Below are 24962 nucleotides of genomic sequence, written 5' to 3'. Positions count from 1 at the left end.
TTCGCTCTTCGTACTTATTTCGCTTGATGCTCTCGTGATATTTGTATGCATCTTTCATGGTCTTAGGGCAGCTCTTCGCGTGAGGGTTGAAAATCTTCACATCGAAGAAATTGCGATTAAAGCGGAATCCCCACAGACGGTTTGCCTTGATGTCCAGTCGAGCGTCATCATCAGCAGTGGTGGAATTACTCGAGAAAATTTCTCCATCGAGCGACTGAAGTTTTGGCTCTATCTGGATATCGTGGCAAACTTCATCCATCAGGTTTGCAAACACGTCTCTGATTTCGTTGTGTCGTAGGTGCGTATACCCGCCTTTGGCGCAATGAAGGGCATGGGTGAGGCTAAAATCTTTCCCGCATGGGCATATAGCTGGCGTGTTCTTCGCTTCCCAGTTGTAGCGAAGTGCTATTCCATCACGGAACTCAGTGTTCGTGAGGTCGAAACCATGTTTTGTAACGGAAGCGCGTTAAGCCAGCTAGATGCTCCTTTCTCCGAGGCCAGCTTGATGGTATGCTTCATTTCTGGCAGATTGTTTTCGATTCTGGATTTATTCGAGATGAGTTTACGTTGCATGTCTGCTTTCTGTCTGAGACTGATCTTGGTTTGTTCTAATTCACATTGTTGAATTTCGAATGAATCATTATTAAATGACGCCAACGGAGTTGAGAGTTCGATTGATTTCTCAAGATTTTTAAGATTTTCATAATTTTTCAAAAAAATTCAACCGACAAATACAAAACAGCCCGTGCTGCCTGGAAACAGATCAATGAGAAGAGACGATTACTTTGACTTACCGAAAAAACGACTCGAAAAATCTCGCGGCGAGTTCTTTCGCACCCAAAGGATAGCCAACAGACTTCATCACAGCATTGACTTCGGAAATCAACACGGCCTAAAACACAGAATTCTTAAGCAAATGTGGAATGATATCATGATGCGGTACAAACCAGAAAACGTCTGCACGTGGCAATTCTGTTGTGACTGTCTACACTGCAGAGAGACATGGACTAATTTTCTATAACTGTTTTGATCGGGAGAAATCCCTTCTGTAAAGAAAATCCCCAACAACAACTAACATACAAGAGATGTCATTCACATTCCAACATTACTCAGCTCCTTGGATGCCGAACAAAAGCAACAAGCAAACTTTCAAAAAAAATTACAAGAACAAGATGGATACTAAACTAAACTCAAGCTAATATGACCGTCTAGGATTTTGAAAATTTTGCCAGTTTGCTTGTACAAAGAAATGCATGAGCTCATCGCATTTTTGTCACTTTTGCTCTTGGACAGAGATAGAAACTAGCTAAGATTGCTCATCACGAACTGGTTTCAATTTCTTTTGCACCAAATGTCTCTTTGATAAAGTGACAAATATTTTGAGCCCTGAGCAAAAACAATTAGCAACATTTACTGGACATTTTGCTGCAAAAACTTGAAAACTTCTGCAAAATGAAAAGAATAAATGTACATGGAGACTGCATTGCAACAACTTCTCTAAACTGCTGCAAATTGGATTTCAATTTAGTGCTTAACCCAAATGTTCGAGATAAATCCTGTCGTACTACTACCTATCATTTCATTTTTTGTTTATTACTTTGTATCTGTAATTTCGTAATCCATGGTTGACCTTTTTGAATCTCAGGCTCTTTTCAGATGACTGGTGCTGAAAATGAAAGCACATTTTCCATCTTCCGATCGGTCATCATTAAGATGGAAGAAGTTAAGGTGGAAGAAAACGCATTTGTCCAGTCGTACAACGAAGTCTTGACAGTTAACGTTGCAATTAAGGTTTTGAAGCCAGCTTTGTGTTCGTCTGAAAATTCCAGCTTGTGGGAAGAAGTTTTGGAAATATTTTGTCGGCTTAATCATGAAGACTTAGCAAAACTTGTCCTTAAATACGTAACTTTGAATCAAACAGCTATCGACCATTTGAATGAAATTCCGCTTCTATTTGATCTTACTTCGCGAGATGTTAAAGAAGTTGAAGAGATAATGAGGAGTCTTCGGTTAACTTGTTCAACGAAAAAATCATTAAATGACAAAACAAACGCTTTACCTCAGTTCGAACGTTCTAAGACAATAGTCTGGGACCCAGATGACTTGCCTAAGTCAATTGATAATCTTCCGAATCCTGGAATGTGGTCTCAGAGAACTTCAAGTACAACGATTCACGTTGTCGGTGCGTGTGCATCCTGGATTCATGCACCTGAAGGTATGCATTTGTTTTCTGTGACTTTTTGCATTTTACCCTCTGAATCTAATATAAAAAGGACCGTGTACACCATCCGGCAACGATGGATGTAGGTCGGAATATAAGGGATGATGAATAGCACTTAGCCGGATGCTGCACTCCAAGCTGTTCCCCTCCAGACAGTGTAAAGACGGCCCAGTCACAAAAATAACTAACAAGTGGAGAGGAAAGCACCTATAGGAAAGAACTGGTATAGAAGGATTAAAATAAAATAAAAATGTAATATCAAGCAATAAGCAAAGGAATAAAGTTAAGCAGCCAAACACTCAGGGCAGCCTTCCCTCCTCCACGACGGCGCTAATCGAAGTCTCACTGAGAACACGAGGCTTGAGGGCGCGACATCCCCTCGAGCAGAGAAAGCAGCTCCTCAGAAGTGCGAAGCTGATTTTCGTTCGGATGTAGCTTATAAGGTCGGCATACGGCTCTCCGCGTTTTTCGCTGATCTTAGTTGCGAGTTTTTTCATAACGCGCAATGCTGATGGCCCAGCACCGCCCGAGCAAGCAGAAACCAGTGCCTTGAAACTGCTGTGTTCGGTTTCGCGAATTCGCTCTTCGTACTTATTTCGCTTGATGCTCTCGTGATATTTGTATGCATCTTTCATGGTCTTAGGGCAGCTCTTCGCGTGAGGGTTGAAAATCTTCACATCGAAGAAATTGCGATTAAAGCGGAATCCCCACAGACGGTTTGCCTTGATGTCCAGTCGAGCGTCATCATCAGCAGTGGTGGAATTACTCGAGAAAATTTCTCCATCGAGCGACTGAAGTTTTGGCTCTATCTGGATATCGTGGCAAACTTCATCCATCAGGTTTGCAAACACGTCTCTGATTTCGTTGTGTCGTAGGTGCGTATACCCGCCTTTGGCGCAATGAAGGGCATGGGTGAGGCTAAAATCTTTCCCGCATGGGCATATAGCTGGCGTGTTCTTCGCTTCCCAGTTGTAGCGAAGTGCTATTCCATCACGGAACTCAGTGTTCGTGAGGTCGAAACCATGTTTTGTAACGGAAGCGCGTTAAGCCAGCTAGATGCTCCTTTCTCCGAGGCCAGCTTGATGGTATGCTTCATTTCTGGCAGATTGTTTTCGATTCTGGATTTATTCGAGATGAGTTTACGTTGCATGTCTGCTTTCTGTCTGAGACTGATCTTGGTTTGTTCTAATTCACATTGTTGAATTTCGAATGAATCATTATTAAATGACGCCAACGGAGTTGAGAGTTCGATTGATTTCTCAAGATTTTTAAGATTTTCATAATTTTTCAAAAAATTCAACCGACAAATACAAAACAGCCCGTGCTGCCTGGAAACAGATCAATGAGAAGAGACGATTACTTTGACTTACCGAAAAAACGACTTGAAAAATCTCGTGGCGAGTTCTTTCGCACCCAAAGGATAGCCAACAGACTTCATCACAGCATTGACTTCGGAAATCAACACGGCCTAAAACACAGAATTCTTAAGCAAATGTGGAATGATATCATGATGCGGTACAAACCAGAAAACGTCTGCACGTGGCAATTCTGTTGTGACTGTCTACACTGCAGAGAGACATGGACTAATTTTCTATAACTCTTTTGATCGGGAGAATAGGGGAACATTGATCATTGATTTTATTGCACCTCTCACATCTGGAAGAAGACTATTGGAAAAGTTTCTTTATTAAATCAATTTTATTGATGTGAATTTTGAAGCTGGAAATGAAGTGCGCAAAGGAAATTGAAGTGGTTTGGGTGCTGAACAAAAATGATGAGTGGAGCGAAAAGAGAGTAATTTGTTTTGTTCATACCGCTTTTTTCGAGCGACCATGAATTGAGGTTTGAAAAACCGTCGCCAGCCTGCGGTTTTTCCAAGTTTTTTTAGTTAAGAGATTTGATTATAATAATGTATTGTTTTTCGGGTAGATTTGATAGTGCTTTGATTATTTATGGTAGTTAATTTTACTTTGGTGCTAATTTGGAGGGTTTTTTTTGGCTATTTGCTGATTTTCCAATTTTTGCTTTTTGTTTTACTGTCTGAAGTGAAATGAGAAGATGGTTATTATCTACGGATTTTTAAGATTCGAAATGAATACGGGTTTGGTTTGTTGGCTAAAGGCATTTTATGTTGAGAAATAGGATTAAAAATTTGAGAAATTTCAAACTATACTTCATTTTTAAGTTTTGAACTTTTGCAGTTTTTCGTTTTATTCTATAGTCGTAAACCATTGTCTTAGACCATTTTGTTAGCCTTTTATGACTTGCCCTTTGATTTGTGATCATTTTAGTACTCTTATTTGCTTAACGGAACTTTTCTTTGGCTTTATATCCTCTTGCATTATGAAAATTAATGACTAGTATTTTTAGTTTATTTTTACGAGCTTATTTTTTAATGATTTGACTTCAAATACTTTTTGAAATTCTCATGAGTGGTTTTGAGTAGTCAGTAGGTTTTTGAAGAAGTTGTTTTTTTTCTGTTTTCTTCAAATTGTTTCTCGAAATTAAATTCTGTTTTCGATCATTGGACTTTAACAGCAGTATAGTTACCATTAGTTAGTTTAGTAACTAAGAGCTTCTGGTAAAGATCAAGTTCAAGGATCATTTTCAGAAGTTTTCCGTAACAAAATTTCCTCTCTAGTCAAATTACTACGGACAACAGCACCCTAACCTATCTACCGCCCCTCTTCCACATACCTTCCCTCACCTCACCTACCTACCTGTTCGCCACGTACCCCACATAACTACCAACCACCACCCAACCCCTAGCGACCCCTGTGCTACGCTGCCTCACCCTTAAACTATATATTACGTCTTTTTGAAACACTAAAGTTCAATTAGGTAATTAAGTTTTGATGTTTTAATTTTTTTGATGTTCCCGATTTTTGCTGAACACCGGCTCTCTTTTATACATATCTATAGTATATAAGATTTAGAGATTATATTGCAGGACTCATCCAATTTTTTCTGGTGTTATTTTTTATGCAATTTTTTTAACCAATTTTTTGTCTGACGCTCTTAGAGCCTTTCGGCTTGCCAGATTCAATGAAACTTATGGAAACATAATTTAGTCCCCACCACTTCACATTGTTCCACCCGTAACACAACGTGCTCCACCACATGGCTCTTCAATTAGTCACTCTCCTCTTAATTAAGCTAAAGCCAGCCTCCCTAAACTGCAGTTATCTACTGACGAAGCCATCTGCTCGCCAGTCATTTGAGAGCAATTACGCCCGACATTAGTCGGTTACTTTTACATTTAAACTGTTTTTACGAAAAGATGCTGCAGTTTGTCATTAAGAAATCTACATCCAAATATTATTTAGTGGAATCTAAGCTATGAGAATTTTTGGTGGCTTTATTGTCAAAAACGATTTACTATGTTTCTTACAGTGATGTGGTTTAATAGCTAACTTTTGAAATCTAGATTTTATCAATGTTGTAGAGCCCGAACTTAGAGTGTCCATTCCGAAAGCTCTTAAAGTGGAAAGAAAATTTTGGAGCAGAAATCGAATATTTTTTGCGATAAAATTCTTTTAAAGCTTGAAGCTAATCTGTTTGTCTCATTGAATAGTTCATTTTCTTGGGATTTTGATTTCTTTATTTGACCATAACAGAGTGCATTTCAACTATAGTTGAATTTTTAGTGTCGATGCAACTAACAGTAAGGCAGCTCTAACTTGTGTTTTGATTAAAATTCAGTCTAATTTGATAAAATTCTGTGAACTCCTGGGAAATCTTACTTCGCTTTGAACTTAAGGAGGAAAAAATTGTATTGGTGAAAACTTTAAAATAATTCAAAAAGCTCATCAGTGGTGACTTTCTAGTCTGAACGGGCTTTTAAATGATCACATGTGTTTCTACGTTGAATATATCCCGGAGTCAAAGTTGACACAATAAAAAAATTCTGTATAAATTCTAAAAACTCTAGTATAGAGAGTTACTTTCCTCTGTAAATGATGTCTGATCAATAAATGTCAGTTTTTGTTTTTTCTGTGTATTAATTAACAGTATAATGACTGTTCTTCTTTTTAGGCTACGAAATCTTCCATCCAACCATCGATGCTGACGTCCATCTTCCTTATCGAGTAATCTACTACGCAGATGCCTTTTTTGAAAGCACTTTCTTCCCAAGCACAGGCGACATCATCCTGTTATATCCAGGTAAGTTTGAAGATTTTTTATATGCAGCAGAATTCAAGTGAGTTTAACCATGACTGGCTCATTGAATTGTTATGTAGCACTATGATGAACAAATATTTTGATTTCTTTCGTTCAAAATGTTATTAAATTCGAAGCAATGAATCAGATGAAAGGATCAGTTGTAAATACGAAAGAGTATTTTTTTTTATATAAAAAGCGTTTAAAATTGAAGCGATCTGCAAACTGTCTTCCATTTTTTCAAAAGAAAACGAGTGATTTTTGTTTCTTTAATCACTATCGCATAATTTACACAAACCGTTAAAATATTGCAATAAATAGGTTGGGTGGTTTTTGTGTGTGCGTGTGTGTGTGTGTGTGTTCGTGTGTGTGTGGGTGTCCTGTTTTACACCTATATCTTTTAACCCCGCATTGATTTAACCCCAAAACTGTTTCGACCATTGTCTGTGAAAATTGATTCTAATCAGTCCTACTTCTGGAGATTTAAATATCTTCTTCTTCTTTCTTTTTCTTTATTTTTTTCGAAGAAAAAAAGGGCTGTGTACACCATCCGGCAACGATGGATTTTTGTTTCTTTGTTTTTGGAGATTTAAATTGTTTCTGGAGGTTTAAATTGGGGAGGAACGACTAAAACATGAACAATACAATTTTACACCTCTGCCAACTCACCTTGATTTTAATCTGTCAGTTAATGGCTGACAACATTTGCGTGTACCATTGAAAACGTTTCATTAAATTTGTAGAACGCCCTGTGTGACCGCCTTAATTGACCGCCCTGTGTGTATATGAGTGGGTGTGATGTTTTTTAACCCCCTATTCTTTAACACTGTCTAATTTAAGCTCTGTATCTTAATTTAAATACATTCTACACTGTCCCATTAATAGAGCATAAAATTGGAGTGAAATGGAGTGTTATTTCAACCCAATTTTTTCTGATATTTAATAGCTCATAATTTTCATCAAAAGAAGCTACGGAGTCAATAACTGAAAGCAAAATTGTAAGATTCGGGGAATTATTGATCTCATCTAGTCCCTAATAAGGCAGTTTAAGGAAACTCGACATCTAGTCAGCATTATTGAAATCAGCTTGTCTTAAAGTCAGCATTATAAATGCCGACTTTGAGTTAACCTTAGTGTCCCAAAGTTTTTTTTATTGTAGAAGACCACTAGTTTTATTCTAAAGGAGGTAAGGGTAATGTCCAATTTCGTAAAATATTTATATGAAAATTTTTTGAAGCTGGGATCATCTGTAGTTTTTTTATTTGTTTTCAGCAGAGACTAGTCGTTCACATTTTATCTATATTTGCATGTACCATTGAAAACAAAGCAATAAGTTTGTAAAAAAACAGAACTTAGTTGACTGTGCTGTGTAAGGTACATGGCTTTCATGTTTTCTCATCCCTATTCTTTTAATCTTTCTCACTTAAATCTGTTTTTAACCTAGTATTAATTTAACACTTTTATTAGATGCTTTATTTTGAGTATATTAAGCTCTCAATGCATTCTAAATGGTCCCATTAAAAGCGAGTAAAAGCTTGTAAAATGACTGACAGGTGATCACAACTTTTTCTCACCTCTTATCTTAAGCCGTTTTCAGTCTAAAATATCCCATCACTGTCGTGAAATTAAAGCTAAGGACTCAATTACTGAAAGCGAAGTTATAACATTAAAGAACTAGTTATCTCATCTAGACCCTAATAGGGCAATTTAAGAAATCTACGACGTTGTCTTGAAATCAGTGTTATAACTGTCGCGTTTCAGTTTACAATTTTCTCCAAGAAAAATATTGTTATTAGGCCACGAGTTTTCTAAAAACATGTACGGGTAAGCTCTAAACTCCTAATTATGTTTTTATGCAAAAGAGTTTCAAATCTGAATCGATGTTTTAACTGCCTTTACAAGTACCATAGAGCTAAAATAGGTATGAGATTTCAGTGTGTCATTTCGCTTGAATAAAATGCGGGATCAAATGACGGATGCATGAAGAGATACAGAATTTTATTATGGGGGATTAAGTAAATCTGAGTAACAAACTAGAAGCATCTACGTGCTGTGTGTCTGTGTGGGCTTTAGTCTGTAGGCGTTTGCGTTTGTTTGCTTGACTTTGAGTGGGTTTTTTGAACTATATTTCCATAAACCATTAAAAACATAGCGATAAGTTTGTAAAGAAGACTTTGAATTTAGTTGATTGTGCTGTTTGAAGGTGCGTTGTTTTCATGTTTTCTCATCCCTATTCTTTTAATCCTTCTCATTTAAATCTGTTTTTTAACCTAGTAATATTTTAAAAATTGTATTCTTTCACCCCAACTTTTAAGTGCTTTGAGTATATTTAGCTCTCAATGCATTCTAAATGGTCGTTTTATGGGAGAAAAAGCGTGTAAAATGACTGACATGTTAACAAAATTTTTCTCACCTCTTATTTTACGCCGTTTTCAAAATTTAAATTAATATCTCATCATTGTCGTGAAAACGAAGCTAAGGGCTCAATCACTGAAATCAAAGTTATCACATCGAAGGTCTAGTTGTCTCAACTAGACCCTAATCGGGCAATTTAAGAAATCTAGGACGTTCCTTGTCTTGAAATCGGTATAGCTGTCGCGTTTCAGTTTACCATTTCTTCCAACAAAAATTATTGTTATAAGGCCACGAGTTTTCTATAGAGATGTACGGTAAGCTCTAAACTCCTAATTATGTTTTTTTGCAAGTGTTTCAGATCTTAAACGATGATTTAACTGTCTTTACATGTACCATAGAACTAAAATAGGTATAAGATTTCAGTGTGACACTTCGGTTGAATAAAATGCGGAATCAAATGACGGATGGATTAAGAGATACAGTATTTTATTATGGGAGATTAAGTAAATCTGAGTAAAAAAGTAGAAGCATGTACGTGCTGTGTATGTGTGTGTTTGGGTTTTTGTCTGTAGGCGCCTTCGTTGGTTTGTTTGTCCTTGAGTGGTTTTTTTCCATGTACCATTGAAATCATAGCAAAAAAACTTAGAACTTACTTGACTGTGATGTGTGAATGTGCGTGGATTTCTTTTTTTCTTATCCCTATTCTTTCAATCCTGCTCATTTAAATCTGTTTTTTAACCTAGCATTTATTTAACACCTTCATTCTTTCACCCCAATTTTTATTGGATGCTTTAAATTGAGTTTGTTTAGCTCTCAATGCTTTCTAAACGGTCGCATTATTGGAGAAAAAGCGTGTAAAATGACTAACAGGCAAACAAAATTTTTTCTCGCCTCTGTTATTTTAAGCCGTTTTCAAATTGTAAATTAATATCTCATCTTTGTCGTGAAAACGAAGCTAAGGGCTCAAGCACTGAAATCAAAGTTATTACATCAAAGATCTGGTTGTCTCAACTAGACCCTAATAGGGCAATTTAAGAAATCTAGGACGTTCCTTGTCTTGAAATCGGTATTATAGCTGTCGCGTTTCAGTTTACCATTTCTTCCAACAAAAATTATTGTTATTAGGCCACGAGTTTTCTATAGAGATGTACGGTAAGCTCTAAAATCCTAATTATTTTTTTATGCAAGTGTCTCAGATGTAAAGCGATGATTTAACTGTCTTTACATGTACCATAGAACTAAAATAGGTATAAGGTTTCAGTGTGACACTTTGGTTGAATAAAATGCGGAATCAAATGACGGATGGATTAAGAGATACAGTATTTTATTATGGGAGATTAAGTAAATCTGAGAAAAAAAGTAGAAGCATCTACGTGCTGTGTATGTGTCCGTGTGGGCTTTAGTCTGTAGGCGTTTGCGTTTGTTTGTTTGTCTGTGAGTGGGTTTTTGGAACTATATTTCCATGTACCATTAAAAACATAGCAATAAGTTTGTAAAAAAAGCTTAGAACTTAGTTGATTGTGCTGTTTGAATGTGCGTTCCTTTCATGTTTTCTCTTTCCTATTTTTTTAATCTTCTCATTGAATTCTGTTTTTTAACCTAGTATTATTTTAACACCTTTATTCTTTCACCCCAACCTTTATTAGATGCTTTAATTTGATTTTAATTAGCTCTCAATGCATTTTAAATGTCCCCATTATTGGAGAAAAAGCGTGTAAAATGACTCGACAGGCAAACAATTTTTTTCAACTCTGTAGAAGCACCTTCGTAAAATGTAGAAGCATGTACGTGCTGTGTATGTGTGTGTTTGGGTTTTTGTCTGTAGGCGCCTTCGTTGGTTTGTTTGTCCTTGAGTGTTTTTTTAACTATATTTAGTGTACCATTGAAATGATAGCAAAAAACTTAGAATTTACTTGACTGTGATGTGTGAATTTGAATGGATTTCATGTTTTTTCATCCCTATTCTTTTAATCCTGCTCATTTAAATCTGTTTTTTAACCTAGCATTTATTTAACACCTTCATTCTTTCACCACAATTTTTCTTGGATGCTTTAAATTGAGTTGGTTTAGCTCTGAATGCATTCTAAACTGTCGCATTAATGGAGAAAAAGTGTGTAAAATGACGAACAGGCAAACAAAATTTTTTCTCGCCTGTTATTTTAAGCCTTTTTAAAATTGTAAATTAATATCTCATCATTGTCGTGAAAACGATGCTAAGGTCTCAATTACTGAAAGCAAAGTTTTTATGATAAAGAACTAGTTGTCTCAACTAGACCTTAATAGAGCAATTTCAGAAATCTAGGACGTTGTCTTGAAATCAGTTCTACAACTGTCGCGTTTCAGTTTACCATTTCTTGTTAGGCCACGAGTTTTCTAAAAAGATGTACGGGTATTATGTTAAAGTGCGGGATTAAATGACGGAAAGATGGACAGATACAGTTTTTTATTATGGGGAATTAAGTAAATCTGAGTAAAAAAGTAGAAGCATGTAGGTGCTGTGTATGTGAGGGTGTGGGCTTTTGTCTGTAGGCTTTTGCGTCTGTGGGCTTTTAGGCTTTTGCGTTTTTGCGTTTATTTGTTTTTCCTTGAGTGGGTGGTTTTTTTCAGTTATATTAGTCCTGCTTGAACTCGCTGCATTCATTAGCCAGCTACATATGGTAGCTGATAGTTGTGACTGCTGCATATGGTAGCTGATAGTTGTGATTGCCCCTCTGTTGTTTTTTAAGCGTTTTCTATCATGTCTTCCTAATACATGTTTTCTGACTGTTGGAGCTTTTATTGGTCTGAGAACTCTGAATCTGGTTTTGCTGACTACACTCCCAATTAGGAAATGCATGTTTAATTGCTCTCAATTGAAGTTTGTAGCAATGATAATTGTCCTGTCGGTAATTGTGGTAAGGGCGGTTAATTGTGTGAAGGGCGGTTCTTAGAGGTTGAAGACCCCCCATTGTTTTCATTTCTTTGATTTAATTACTAACAAGGCTAGAAAACTAGAACCTGCTGAGTTGAATCTCATCATGTAAAATATTCCTAGCTCTCTCTCTCTGTGTGTGTGTGTGTGTGTGTGTGTGTGTGTGTGTGTGTGTGTGTTGGTAGGGTTTTTTCCACTTTCTTGTTCACGTTTTTTCTCTCACACATATATATCTTTGTCTCTCTCATTGTTGATGCCGCACTTCAGCTGCTCTTATGTGGAGTAATGTCATCATCTTTGATCCTTATTAACAATGAGTTCTAGTAGAGATGTTTTTTTATCACAAATGACTTAACGGGTACTTTTTAGGAAAGCATTGTTAATTGCTCTCAGAAGCAATTTGTAGCAAATATATTAATGCTGTTTCTCTTGTGTAATTTTTCGCATGGCCGATTTTTCGTCTGATGCTTTTGACTTTTCTTCCTCAAAAACGGGATAAACAGGCAGCGTACAGTTTGCTTTAAGTTGACTCAGAGCCGTTCAGCCCACTAGTCCTCAAGTATGCGATTGGGAGAATCTGTCTTGGAGACTCATACTTATGGTGTGAAGGGCGGTTCTTAAAAATCGATCTCACATACCCACGCACCGCCCCCACAATTCCCCCCAATCCATTTTTGCACCCCCGCTGCGCTCACCATACGCCCCTTCATTTACTCTTAAGCTAGCCTCACTAAACCGTGCTGAGCTACTCACGAAACCAACCGCTCGCTTGTCGTTTGAGGGCAATTCGCCAGACGTTAGTCGGTTATATTTGAAAATTGAGACGTGTCATTAGCTTGCACAACTTTATCCTGTGTTTTTAATTCTTAATTGTTGAATTCAGCAGAATTAAAGTGAGTTTAAAAGTTTAACCATGACTGGCTCATTGAATTGTTATGTAGCACTATGATGAACAAATAATTTGATTTCTTTCATTCAAATTGTTATTAAATTCGAAGCAATGAATCAGGTGTAAGGATCAGTTGTAAATACGTCAGAGTATTTTTTCATAGAAAGCGGTTAAAATTGAAGCGATCTGCAAACTCTCTTCCATTTTTCAAAAGAAAACGAGTGATTTTTGTTTCTTTCACTATCACTATCACAATTTAAACAAACCGTTTAAAACATTGCAAAAATAGGAAAAAATGCATAACTTAAATGGGTGGTATGTGCGTGCGTGTCCTGTTTTACACCTATATCTTTTAACCACGCATTCATGTAATCCCAAAATTGTTTCACACATTGTCTCTGGAAATTGATTCTTATTAGTCCCACTTCTCGATGTTTAAATTGGGGAGGAACTACTGAAACATGAAGATAACAATTTCACACCTCTGACAATTCACTCTGATTTTAATCTCTAAAATAATGGCCCACAACCTTTACGTGTACCATTGAAAACGTTGCAATGAATTCGTAAAACACAAAACCTAATTTACCGCGCTGTATGTATTTGAGTGGGTGTAATGTTTTTACCCCTATTCTTTAACACCGTCTAATTTAAGCTCTGTATCTTAAATTGAATACATTCTACATTGTCCCATTAAAAGAGACTTAAACTGTGTGGAATCTTTGAAGGATGATAAACATTTTAACACCTATGTTATTTCAACCCAATTTTTCTATAATTTAATAGCTCATAATTTTCAAAAGAAGCTACGGAGTCAATATCTGAAAAGAAAATTAGATTAATCGTGAGTTATTTATCTCATCTGGTCCCTTATAGAGCAATTTAAGGACACTCAAAAAATCTAGAAATTGTCTTGAAATCAACATTATAAATGCTGGCTTTGAATTATTTTTAGTTTCCAAAAAATGGAAGTTTTAGAAGACCAAGATTTTTATTCTATAATTTGTAAGGGTAAAGTCTAAATTCGTAACAGTAATTATATGTAAATTATTTGAAGTTGGGATGATCTGTAAATTTTATTTGTTGTTGCGAGAAGAGACGAGTCGTTCTCCTTTTTATCTATATTTTCATGTACCATTGAAAACATAGCGATAAGGTTGTAAAAAAAACTTAGAACGTAGTTGTATGTGCTGTGTGAAGGTGCATGGCTGCCATGTTTTTTCATCCCTATTGTTTCAATCCTGCTCATGTAAATCTGTTTTTTAACCTAGCATTTAACACCTTCATTCTTTCACCCCAATTTTTATTGGATGCTATAAATTGAGTTTATTTAGCTCTCAATGCATTCTAAGCGGTCGCATTATTAGAGAAAAAGCGTCTAAAATGACTAAGAGGCGAATAAAACTTTTTTTGCCTGCCTCTGTTATTTTACGCCGTTTTCAAATTCTAAATTAATATCTCATCATTGTCCTGAAAACGAAGCTAAGGACTAAATTACTGAAAGCAAAGTTATTACAAGTACCATAGAGCTAAAATAGGTATAAGATTTTAGTGTGTCACTCCCGTTGAATAAAATTCGGGATCAAATGACGGATGGATGAAGAGATACACTATTTGATTTTGGGGGATTAAGTAAATCTGAGTAAAAATGTAGAAGCATGTACATGTTGTGTATTTGTCTGTGTGGGCGTTTGTCTGTAGGCGTTTGCGTTTGTTTGTTTGTCCTTGCGTGCGTGGGTTTTTTAGTCAATTATAATAGTCCTGCTTGAACTAGCTGCATGTGGTAGCCAGCTGCATATTGTAGCTGATAGTTGTGATTGCTTCATATGGTAGTTGATAGTTGTGATTGCCCCTCGGTTGATTACCACTGGAATTGCATGTTTGTTTGCTCTCAAACGAAGTTTGTAGCAATTACAATAGTCCTGTTGGTCTTTTTTTGATGTTTTTTTCCTTTGACCGATTTTTCGTGTGACCCATTTGAATTTTCGTCCTCAGGACCGGTATAAAAAGGTGTTGCTTCAGTGGGTATTAAGTGCTTTTAAAGCCTTTCAAATCATTAGTCTCCAAGTATGCTATTGGCAACTATTTTGGAAACTTATTCTAATGGTGTGAAGGGCTGTTCTTAGAGGTTGAAGACCCCCCATTGTTGCCCCCACCTCACTTGCTCCCAAATCAGCCCCCTGGTGCACCCGCCCTGATTAATCGCTCTCAAATGAAGTTGGTGGCAATTATATTAAAAATGTGATAGCGCTCGGAAGGCATTAAGTCCTCTCAGAGCCCTACGCCCAACTATTCTCTAAGAATACGCCTTACTATACTCGAAGAATGAGAAATTGTATCCTCAAAACTTTTGAGGAGACAATTTCATGCTGTGAAGGGCAGTTCTTAATCTTAAAATTTTGACCCTCTGAGTCACCACCACCGACCCCACCCCTCCCCCCTCCCCTCAGCATTCGCATTGTCCACCCTCATCCATGGATTTGAACCTCCTTCTCATCCTGCAACCTTACCCCCCACCTATCGCTTGACACCCCACCCCCACACTTTTTACACATGGGGCAACCCCCGCCCCCTGTTTTTAGCATCCCTAAGCCTCAGCTGGCGTCTACTGAAGCCAACCTCTCACCGGACATTTGAGAGCAATTCGCCCAAAGTTAGTCGGTTGTAAAACTTTGGAAACTCTAAACTCAAACAGCTGTGATGCATATGGAAGAATCGCTGAGTAAAGTTATTAGCGCAGCCTTTTGATGCCACATCTTCAAGAAATTTAATTGCAATCTCCTAGCCATGCAAAGTTACTTAATAGTGAACTGTCTGCTATCCAATCAAAGGGGGTAAAAACTGGATCGATTTTACACTCACCAAGTTTTAAAATACATTCCTTAATTTCAGCTGGAGCCGTATACCATTACCGCAACACCTTTTAACCCCGCGTTGATATAATCCCAAAGTTGTTTCACACATTGTCTGTGAAAATTGATTGTAATTATTCCGACTTCTGGATATTTAAATTGGGGAGGAACTACGGAGACATGAAGAAAACAATTTCACACCTCTGACAATTCACTCTGAGTTTAATCTCTAAAATAATGGCTCACAACCTTTACGTGTACCATTGAAAACGTTGCAATGAATTCGTAAAACACAAAACCTAATTTACCGCGCTGTATGTATTTGAGTGGGTGTAATGTTTTTACCCCTATTCTTTAACAGCGTCTAATTTAAGCTCTATATCTTAATTTGAATACATTCTACGTTGTCCCATAATAGAGACTAAAATTGGTGTGGAATGATTGGAAGATGAAAAACATTTTAACATCTATGTTATTTCAACCCAATTTTTTCAGTAATTTAATAGCTCATAATTTTCTTGAAGCAACTACGGAATCAATATCTGAAAAGAAAATTAGATTAATCGTGAGTTATTTATCTCATCTGGTCCCTTATAGAGCAATTTAAGGACACTCAAAAAATCTAGGAATTGTCTTGAAATCAGCAGTATAAATGCCGGCTTTGAATTATTTTTAGTGTCCAAAAAATGAAGTTTTAGAAGACCAAGATTTTTATACTATAATTTGTAAGGGTAAAGTCGAAATTCGTAACAGTATTTATATGTAAATTACTTGAAGTTGGGATCTGTAAATTTTCTTTGTTGTTTCGAGAAGAGACGAGTCGTCCTCCTTTTTTATTTATATTTTCATGTACCATTGAAAACATAGCGGTAAGTTTGGAAAAAAAAAACCTAGAAGGTAGTTGACTGTGCTGTGTGAAGGGGCATGGCTTCCATGTTTTTTTCATCCCTATTGTTTCAATCCTGCTCATTTAAATCTGTTTTTTAACCTAGCATTAATTTAACACCTTCATTCTTTCACCTCAGTTTTTATTGGATGCTCTAAATTGAGCTTATTTAGCTCTCAATGCATTCTAAGCGGTCATTTTATTACAGAAAAAGCGTGTAAAATCACTAACAGGCGAATAAGACTTTTTCTCGCCTCTGTTATTTTACGCCGTTTTCAAATTGTAAATTAATATCTCATCATTGTCGTGAAAACAAAGCTAAAACGACTCAATTACTGAAAGCAAATTCATTACAAGTACCGCAGAGTTAAAATGGGTTTAAGATAGGAAACTACTCAATTACTAAAATAGGAAATGACTCAATTAGTGAGAGCAAAGTTATTACAAGTACCATAGAGCTAAAGTAGGTATAAGATTTCAGTGAGTCACTTCGGTTGAATAAAATGGGGGATCAATTGACGGATGGATGAAGAGATACAGTATTTTATTATGGGAGATTAAGTAAATCAGAGTAAAAAAATAGAAGCATGTACATGCTCTCTATGTGTCTGTGGGCTTTTGTCTGTAGGCGTTTGCGTTTGTTTATTTGTCCTTGTGTGCGTGGTTTTTTAGTCAAATATATTAGTCCAGCTTGAACTACCTGCATATGGTAGCCAGCTGCATATTGTAGCTCATAGTTCTGATTGCTGCATATGGTAGCTGATAGTTGTGATTGCCCCTCGGTTGTTTTTTGCGCTTTCAATTATGTCTTCCCAATACATGTCTCCTTGCTCTTGGAGCTTTTATTTGTCTGAGAACTCTGAATCTCGTTTTATTGACTACACTCCCAATTAAGAAATGCATGTTTATTTGCTCTCAAACGAAGTTTGTAGCAATTATAATAGTCCTATCGGTCTTTTTTGATGTTTTTTTTTCCTTTGACCGATTTTTCGTGGGACCCATTTGAATTTTCGTCCTCAGGACCGGTATAAACAGGTATCGCCTCAATGGGTATTAAGTGCTTTTAAAGCCTTTCAAATCATTAGTCTCCAAGTATGCTATTCGCAACTATTTTGGAAACCTATTCTAATGGTGTGAAGGGCTGTTCTTAGAGGTTGAAGACCCCCCATTGTTGCCCCCACCTCACTTGCTCCCAATTCAGCCCCCTGGTGCACCCGCCCTGATTAATCGCTCTCAAACGAAATTGATGGCAATTATATTAAAAATGTGATAGCGCTCGGAAGGCATTAAGTCCTCTTAGAGCCCTACGCCTCACTATACTCTAAGAATACGCCTTTCTATACTCTAAGAATGCGAAATTGTCTCCTCAAAACTTTTGAGGAGACAATTTCATGATGTGAAGGGCTGTTCTTAATCTTAAAATTTTGACCCCCCTTAGCCACCACCACGGACCCCAATGCAATCCCATTGCCCACCCTCCTCTATGGATTAGAACCCCCTTCTCATCCAGCAACCCTACCCCCTTACTTTTACACACACATCGGCCAACCCCCCTTCCCTGATGCTAGCATCCCTAAGCCTCAGCTGGCGGCTACCGAAGCCAACCGCTCACCGGCCGTTTGAGAGCAATTCGCCCAAAGTTAGTCGGTTATAAAACTTCGGAATTTCTAAACTCAAACAGGTGTGATGCATTTGGAAGAATCGCTAAGTAAAGTTGTTAGCGCATCTTTTTGATGCCACATCTTCAAGAAATTTAATTGATGCCACATCTTCAATCTCCCAGCCACATCTGATGCCACATCTTCAATCTCCCAGCGACGCAAAGTTACTTAATAGTGAACTGACTGCTATCCAATCAAAGGGGGTAAAAACTGGATCGATTTTACACTCACCAAGTTTTAAAATACATTCCTTAATTTCAGCTGGAGCCGTATACCATTACCGCAACACCTTTTAACCCCGCGTTGATATAATCCCAAAATTGTTTCACACATTGTCTGTGAAAATTGATTGTAATTATTCCGACTTCTGGATATTTAAATTGGGGAGGAACTACGGAGACATGAAGAAAACAATTTCACACCTCTGACAATTCACTCTGAGTTTAATCTCTAAAATAATGGCTCACAACCTTTACGTGTACCATTGAAAACGTTGCAATGAATTCGTAAAACACAAAACCTAATTTACCGCACTGTATGTATTTGAGTGGGTGTAATGTTTTTACCCCTATTCTTTAACAGCGTCTAATTTAAGCTCTATCTTAATTTGAATACATTCTACGTTGTCCCATAATAGAGACTAAAATTGGTGTGGAATGATTGGAAGATGAAAAACATTTTAACATCTATGTTATTTCAACCCAATTTTTTCAGTAATTTAATAGCTCATAATTTTCTTGAAGCAACTACGGAATCAATATCTGAAAAGAAAATTAGATTAATCGTGAGTTATTTATCTCATCTGGTCCCTTATAGAGCAATTTAAGGACACTAAAAAATCTAGGAATTGTCTTGAAATCAGCAGTATAAATGCCGGCTTTGAATTATTTTTAGTGTCCAAAAAATGAAGTTTTAGAAGACCAAGATTTTTATACTATAATTTGTAAGGGTAAAGTCGAAATTCGTAACAGTATTTATATGTAAATTACTTGAAGTTGGGATCTGTAAATTTTCTTTGTTGTTTCGAGAAGAGACGAGTCGTCCTCCTTTTTTATTTATATTTTCATGTACCATTGAAAACATAGCGGTAAGTTTGGAAAAAAAAACCTAGAAGGTAGTTGACTGTGCTGTGTGAAGGGGCATGGCTTCCATGTTTTTTTCATCCCTATTGTTTCAATCCTGCTCATTTAAATCTGTTTTTTAACCTAGCATTAATTTAACACCTTCATTCTTTCACCTCAGTTTTTATTGGATGCTCTAAATTGAGCTTATTTAGCTCTCAATGCATTCTAAGCGGTCATTTTATTACAGAAAAAGCGTGTAAAATCACTAACAGGCGAATAAGACTTTTTCTCGCCTCTGTTATTTTACGCCGTTTTCAAATTGTAAATTAATATCTCATCATTGTCGTGAAAACAAAGCTAAAACGACTCAATTACTGAAAGCAAATTCATTACAAGTACCGCAGAGTTAAAATGGGTTTAAGATAGGAAACTACTCAATTACTAAAATAGGAAATGACTCAATTAGTGAGAGCAAAGTTATTACAAGTACCATAGAGCTAAAATAGGTATAAGATTTCAGTGAGTCACTTCGGTTGAATAAAATGGGGGATCAATTGACGGATGGATGAAGAGATAGTATTTTATTATGGGAGATTAAGTAAATCAGAGTAAAAAAATAGAAGCATGTACATGCTCTCTATGTGTCTGTGGGCTTTTGTCTGTAGGCGTTTGCGTTTGTTTATTTGTCCTTGTGTGCGTGGTTTTTTAGTCAAATATATTAGTCCAGCTTGAACTAGCTGCATATGGTAGCCAGCTGCATATTGTAGCTCATAGTTCTGATTGCTGCATATGGTAGCTGATAGTTGTGATTGCCCCTCGGTTGTTTTTTGCGCTTTCAATTATGTCTTCCCAATACATGTCTCCTTGCTCTTGGAGCTTTTATTTGTCTGAGAACTCTGAATCTCGTTTTATTGACTACACTCCCAATTAAGAAATGCATGTTTATTTGCTCTCAAACGAAGTTTGTAGCAATTATAATAGTCCTATCGGTCTTTTTTGATGTTTTTTTCCTTTGACCGATTTTTCGTGGGACCCATTTGATTTTTCGTCCTCAGGACCGGTATAAACAGGTATCGCCTCAGTGGGTATTAAGTGCTTTTAAAGCCTTTCAAATCATTAGTCTCCAAGTATGCTATTCGCAACTATTTTGGAAACTTATTCTAATGGTGTGAAGGGCTGTTCTTAGAGGTTGAAGACCCCCCATTGTTGCCCCCACCTCACTTGCTCCCAATTCAGCCCCCTGGTGCACCCGCCCTGATTAATCGCTCTCAAACGAAGTTGATGGCAATTATATTAAAAATGTGATAGCGCTCGGAAGGCATTAAGTCCTCTTAGAGCCCTACGCCTCACTATACTCTAAGAATACGCCTTTCTATACTCTAAGAATGCGAAATTGTCTCCTCAAAACTTTTGAGGATAATTTCATGCTGTGAAGGGCTGTTCTTAATCTTAAAATTTTGACCCCCCTTAGTCAACACCACGGACCCCAATGCAATCCCATTGCCCACCCTCCTCTATGGATTAGAACCCCCTTCTCGTCCAGCAACCCTACCCCCTTACTTTTACACACACATCGGCCAACCCCCCTTCCCTGATGCTAGCATCCCTAAGCCTCAGCTGGCGGCTACCGAAGCCAACCGCTCACCGGCCATTTGAGAGCAATTCGCCCAAAGTTAGTCGGTTATAAAACTTCGGAATTTCTAAACTCAAACAGGTGTGATGCATTTGGAAGAATCGCTAAGTAAAGTTGTTAGCGCATCTTTTTGATGCCACATCTTCAAGAAATTTAATTGATGCCACATCTTCAATCTCCCAGCCACATCTGATGCCACATCTTCAATCTCCCAGCGACGCAAAGTTACTTAATAGTGAACTGACTGCTATCCAATCAAAGGGGTAAAAACGACCGATTTTACACTCAACAAGTTTTAAAATACATTCCTACAAATTGAGCTGGAGCCGTATACCATTACCCAGAAACGTCAATGCCTCTTTGGCCTGCAATATACGCCACATCCAACATGATTAAGCACGATTTTTCGTAATACCACATTTTTGTCCGGTCGCTTTTTTTCGTATGACCAATTGACTTTCGTCCTCAAAAATGGCATAAACAGTTAAAGCCCCGGAGGGTATTAAGTTCTCTTGGGGTCTTACGCTTACTAGTCTCTAAGTAAGTAGTTCACTGAAATTGTTTAGGGGACTTAAATTCGTGTTGTGAAGCTCAGTTCACCCACCCCTTACATAACTACTTCTACTTCAACCCCTTGTTGTACCTTCATTGTACTTCGCCCCATCCACCTTATTCTACCTGTAATCCCCACACGCTCGACTCCTCCCCCGCGTTTCTTACCCCCCCCCCCCATAATCAACCCCTTAATAAAGCTAAAGCAAGCATCCCTAAGCCGCAGAAACGCTCACCAGTCGTTTGAAAGCAATCTGCCTGACATTAGTCAGTTTTGTTTGCTTCATATTAGTCCTCTTTCTCTTTATGCAGCTTTTTGTTTTAATCAACTTCGTCTGATCGTTTTTTGTCTGACCAATTTCGTCTGTACCTGGTAGGCAGTTTTTATGTAGTGTTATGGACAAATTCTCAAACAATAAAAACTGTATGACTGTTTTTACAACGGGAGACGGGATACGTTTTTTTCTATCCATGAAGTTTAAATATTAAAGACTATAGACATCTCCTTGGTGTAGTTTTGGACGATATATCTTTTGGAGAAAACAACCAAAAAACATAGAACCGATAGAGTGTTACAAGTTTTAATGAAAGAGTGGCAATGTTTGAGACACTTCCGAAAAAATTCAAATTTATTAGCGGGATTGCCATAATCTACGGGCATTGGTTTCATAAGCAACATCAACTGAAAGCGTCTCAATCTTCAGTAAGAAAACCCATCTGGCTCGCCCATTTTCAACGTGCTGCCATAGTTGCTAAAGATTCGATTACCAAACTCCACTAATATACCTTCGCGCTATCAGATTGGCATTAAATGATTAATTGCTCTCGGACGAAGTGTGATGCAATTATTTTAAACGTATGTGTCTTTTTTATGCGAATTTTTTGCTTGACAGTTTTGTTCTAGAGCAATCTTTGGATTTACATCTTGAGTGATTTTTTCAAGCGTGACTTCTTGTTTTTGCGTGTGTAAATTGCTCTGATTTAGAAATATGTTAAAAGACAGCTGATTGTGATATAAGCTGCCACAAGCCTCTGATAGACGAGTAGTTAATGCTTCAGTCTTACGCACAAGCATAAACCGAATAACGTCGGGCTAATTTGTCTTGAAAAATTAGCGGTGCAATTTAGAGAGGGAGGTCTACATATTTTTCATGGGTGAAAAAAATTTTGACTAAAGAGGAGTTTAAACATCCGATCTCCGGCGTAATAGAGTAATACCTTGTGGTAGCTTATTTCACAATCTGTTTTGTTTTAGCAACAGACTTAATTTCTGAATAATAGCTATTTAAGTCAAGCAAGAATCAAGCTATCACGCGTGAAAGAGTCACTCTAAAAGTGAAGTCGAAAGAATGTTATAGAACAACGTCAAGCGAAAAAATCGTTCGAAAGCTTTTAATAATTTAGTCATCATTTCCACCTGATAGTCTAGCGGACATGATGGAGGCATAACTTTTTTGCACCCATGTAAATTATCTAGGCTACAGCCCCCGCTGAATTAAACTGAACCACCTGTCGTTCGAGAGCAGTTTGTCCGACGGTAGTCGGTTTATGTTTTTTAAAAGCGTGCGAAGGTGCATCCCATTCAGGACCATTATATCAAAAGATAAGGGATGTACAGACATTGATTACTCAAAGTCAGTGTGCAAACAACTGGAGCAGTTTACCTAATCAGTGTGGTAAAGAACAAACTAAACAGGTCACCACCAAAAATGCGGGGAACTATCAGGTTGTCAAGTATTTCTGAAGCAGCTGAGAACTGGAAAACGCTCTCCGTTGTTTTTCCCCTTTGCAGCAGATTTGCCAACCTGAGGAGCGGAGGTGCTAAATGTGATGAAATCCTAGATGGGTTCTTGAATTGCAAGAAAGACCCAATGAGTCATAAGATGAAGTTGGAATTACCTTTAGAATTTGCAAACTTGCTGGACATAATAACCACCAGTCCAACACGACCAAACTGCTTAGTTTGTTTTAAGCGATGTAATGCAGTTGATGATTGTCGGTTTTAGGTAATTACTACTGTGGATGGCAAGTCCGATCTACATTTGTGGTTCCGAGTGTGGAAGTGTATGGTGTCAATGCTGGCATTCACGAGCTAGATGTTGTGGGAGCACCACACTACTCTGAAATGGTGTCGGACGGAGGTCTATTAGATGTGAGCTCTTCTTTCTATCAGCCTTATCCCATTTACAACATATTTGGCAACCTCACTGTTCGATCGAGACTGGACGGACGCCCGGTTACAGTGAGAGGAGGGGAGGTGCATCTATTTCTTTTCAACTGTTGTATTAAAACTGCTCACTATCCGGCCGTCCTTTTCTCCCCTTCAGCCAAAGGAAGTTTACACATGAGACGCTGTTTTGTGTCTGGGGCCATGGATAGCTGCCTCGTGCTGGGAAAGGGAAACAACATCGGAAGTGTAGAGAAAATTGAAGTGTCTCTCAAGGAGTGCAAGGTAAAAGTGAATGTAAAGGAACCAAAATTCTATTTCCTATACAGCTTAAAACATGACTCAAGTAACTTGCCTAAATTATCCAGTCAGTTACAATAAACTGCGAACAATCACTTAGTCCAGTGCCTGACAAGAAATTTAATTACTCGTGGCTATCGTAATTTTTTAACACGATGCAAAACATTGGATAACCGGAGCAATTGACGAACATTTGGCTCCCAATATTAGGTTATCTTGTCCACACTAAAATATAGAGCATGCCGTACTCACAAAAGCTGACAATAAAGCTGGAACAAAATGGTAAATGGTTCCTTTGTTAATGAGATATGTTCGTATTTAGATTACAAAATCTGGAAGAGGCTATCTTAGTAAATCAGGCCACTCACCTGCTATCTCCATTCTTACTCTGACGTCCCTTGAAATTGACAATTGCATCGTTAGGGACAACGTTGGCCATGCTTTCCAAATGAAGGGACCCAAACACCGTAAACCACAGAGACTGCTTCTGAAAGGAAACATTCTCAAACGCAATCAAGCTTGTGATTCTTTTGTAAAAAGAAACCCTGAAAAAGTTATTTGTTGCAAGGAGAGCCCAGCAAGTTTTAACATGGACTTTGCCCAGTCATCCAGTAAGAACCAAGCTGCTACAAAAAGTGACGGAACCCTTTTGGTTCGAGGGAGGTATTGCTTTGCATGTGGCGAGCCGGCTCGAAAAATATGTTCACATTGCAAAAATGCTTTCTATTGCAACGTTCAATGCCAAATGGAAGACTGGAAGCGTCATCATCAATCATATTGTGTTAAGTAAAAAATAGCTAAATTAGTTTTCAATAGTCCATTATAAACTCTCTTAGATCAACTTCAAGAATGTTAGATTTGGTGATTTAATTAACTTTTTCCTCCGCATTCTTAAATTATCTGTGAGCAAACAATACTGAAAACTTGACAAAACCGGTTCAATGTTTCAAGCTAAAAAAAAAACATTTTTGAGAAGCAAGACAATTAAACTTGACTTTCGAGTGAAGCGCTGAGAATAATAACAGATAGTGAAAAACCTAAGATTTTTATTGATCTCAAACGAATTTTGTAGCAATTATATTAGCCGTGTCTGTCTTTTTTAATGCAATTTTTCGCTTGACTAATTTTTTGTCTGACCCATTTGACTTTTCGTCCTCAAAAACGGGATAAGCAGGTAACGCCCAACGGGCATTAAGTGCTCTTAGAGATTTTCAGCTCACTAGTCTCCAAGTATGCGATTCACAGAAACTGTTTCGGAGCCTTATACTTATGGCGTGAAGGGCGGTTCCCAGAGCTTGACCCCCATGCAC

The 24962-nt window shown here is 37.5% G+C and overlaps 1 protein-coding gene across 1 annotated transcript; it reads left to right on the top strand.

The window, feature by feature from the left end:
- Nucleotides 1-1636: 1636 nt before the first annotated feature.
- On the top strand, nt 1637-24540 carry LOC142335340 (uncharacterized). Its single transcript, XM_075383791.1, has 4 exons — nt 1637-2215; nt 6257-6385; nt 23192-23637; nt 23975-24540. Exons 1-4 carry the CDS (start codon nt 1657-1659, stop codon nt 24440-24442), a joined length of 1602 nt encoding a protein of 533 aa, XP_075239906.1. The 5' UTR covers nt 1637-1656; the 3' UTR covers nt 24443-24540.
- Nucleotides 24541-24962: the final 422 nt, after the last annotated feature.

Source organism: Convolutriloba macropyga, chromosome 2, assembly GCF_964194025.1.
Source record: "Convolutriloba macropyga chromosome 2, txConMacr16.3, whole genome shotgun sequence".
NCBI classification, from domain to species: domain Eukaryota; kingdom Metazoa; phylum Xenacoelomorpha; order Acoela; family Convolutidae; genus Convolutriloba; species Convolutriloba macropyga.
The sequence above is the reverse complement of the archived record's forward strand: the minus strand, read 5'-3'. Positions and strand labels throughout refer to the sequence as shown.

What these genes read in the sequence shown, in the direction of transcription:
- LOC142335340 (XM_075383791.1), top strand. Translation starts at nt 1,657, where the DNA reads ATGACTGGTGCTGAAAATGAAAGCACATTTTCCATCTTCCGATCGGTC. An exon ending in CTGGATTCATGCACCTGAAG is followed by an intron (nt 2,216 to 6,256) that starts GTATGCATTTGT and finishes TCTTCTTTTTAG; the next exon opens with GCTACGAAATCTTCCATCCA. An exon ending in CATCATCCTGTTATATCCAG is followed by an intron (nt 6,386 to 23,191) that starts GTAAGTTTGAAG and finishes TGTCGGTTTTAG; the next exon opens with GTAATTACTACTGTGGATGG.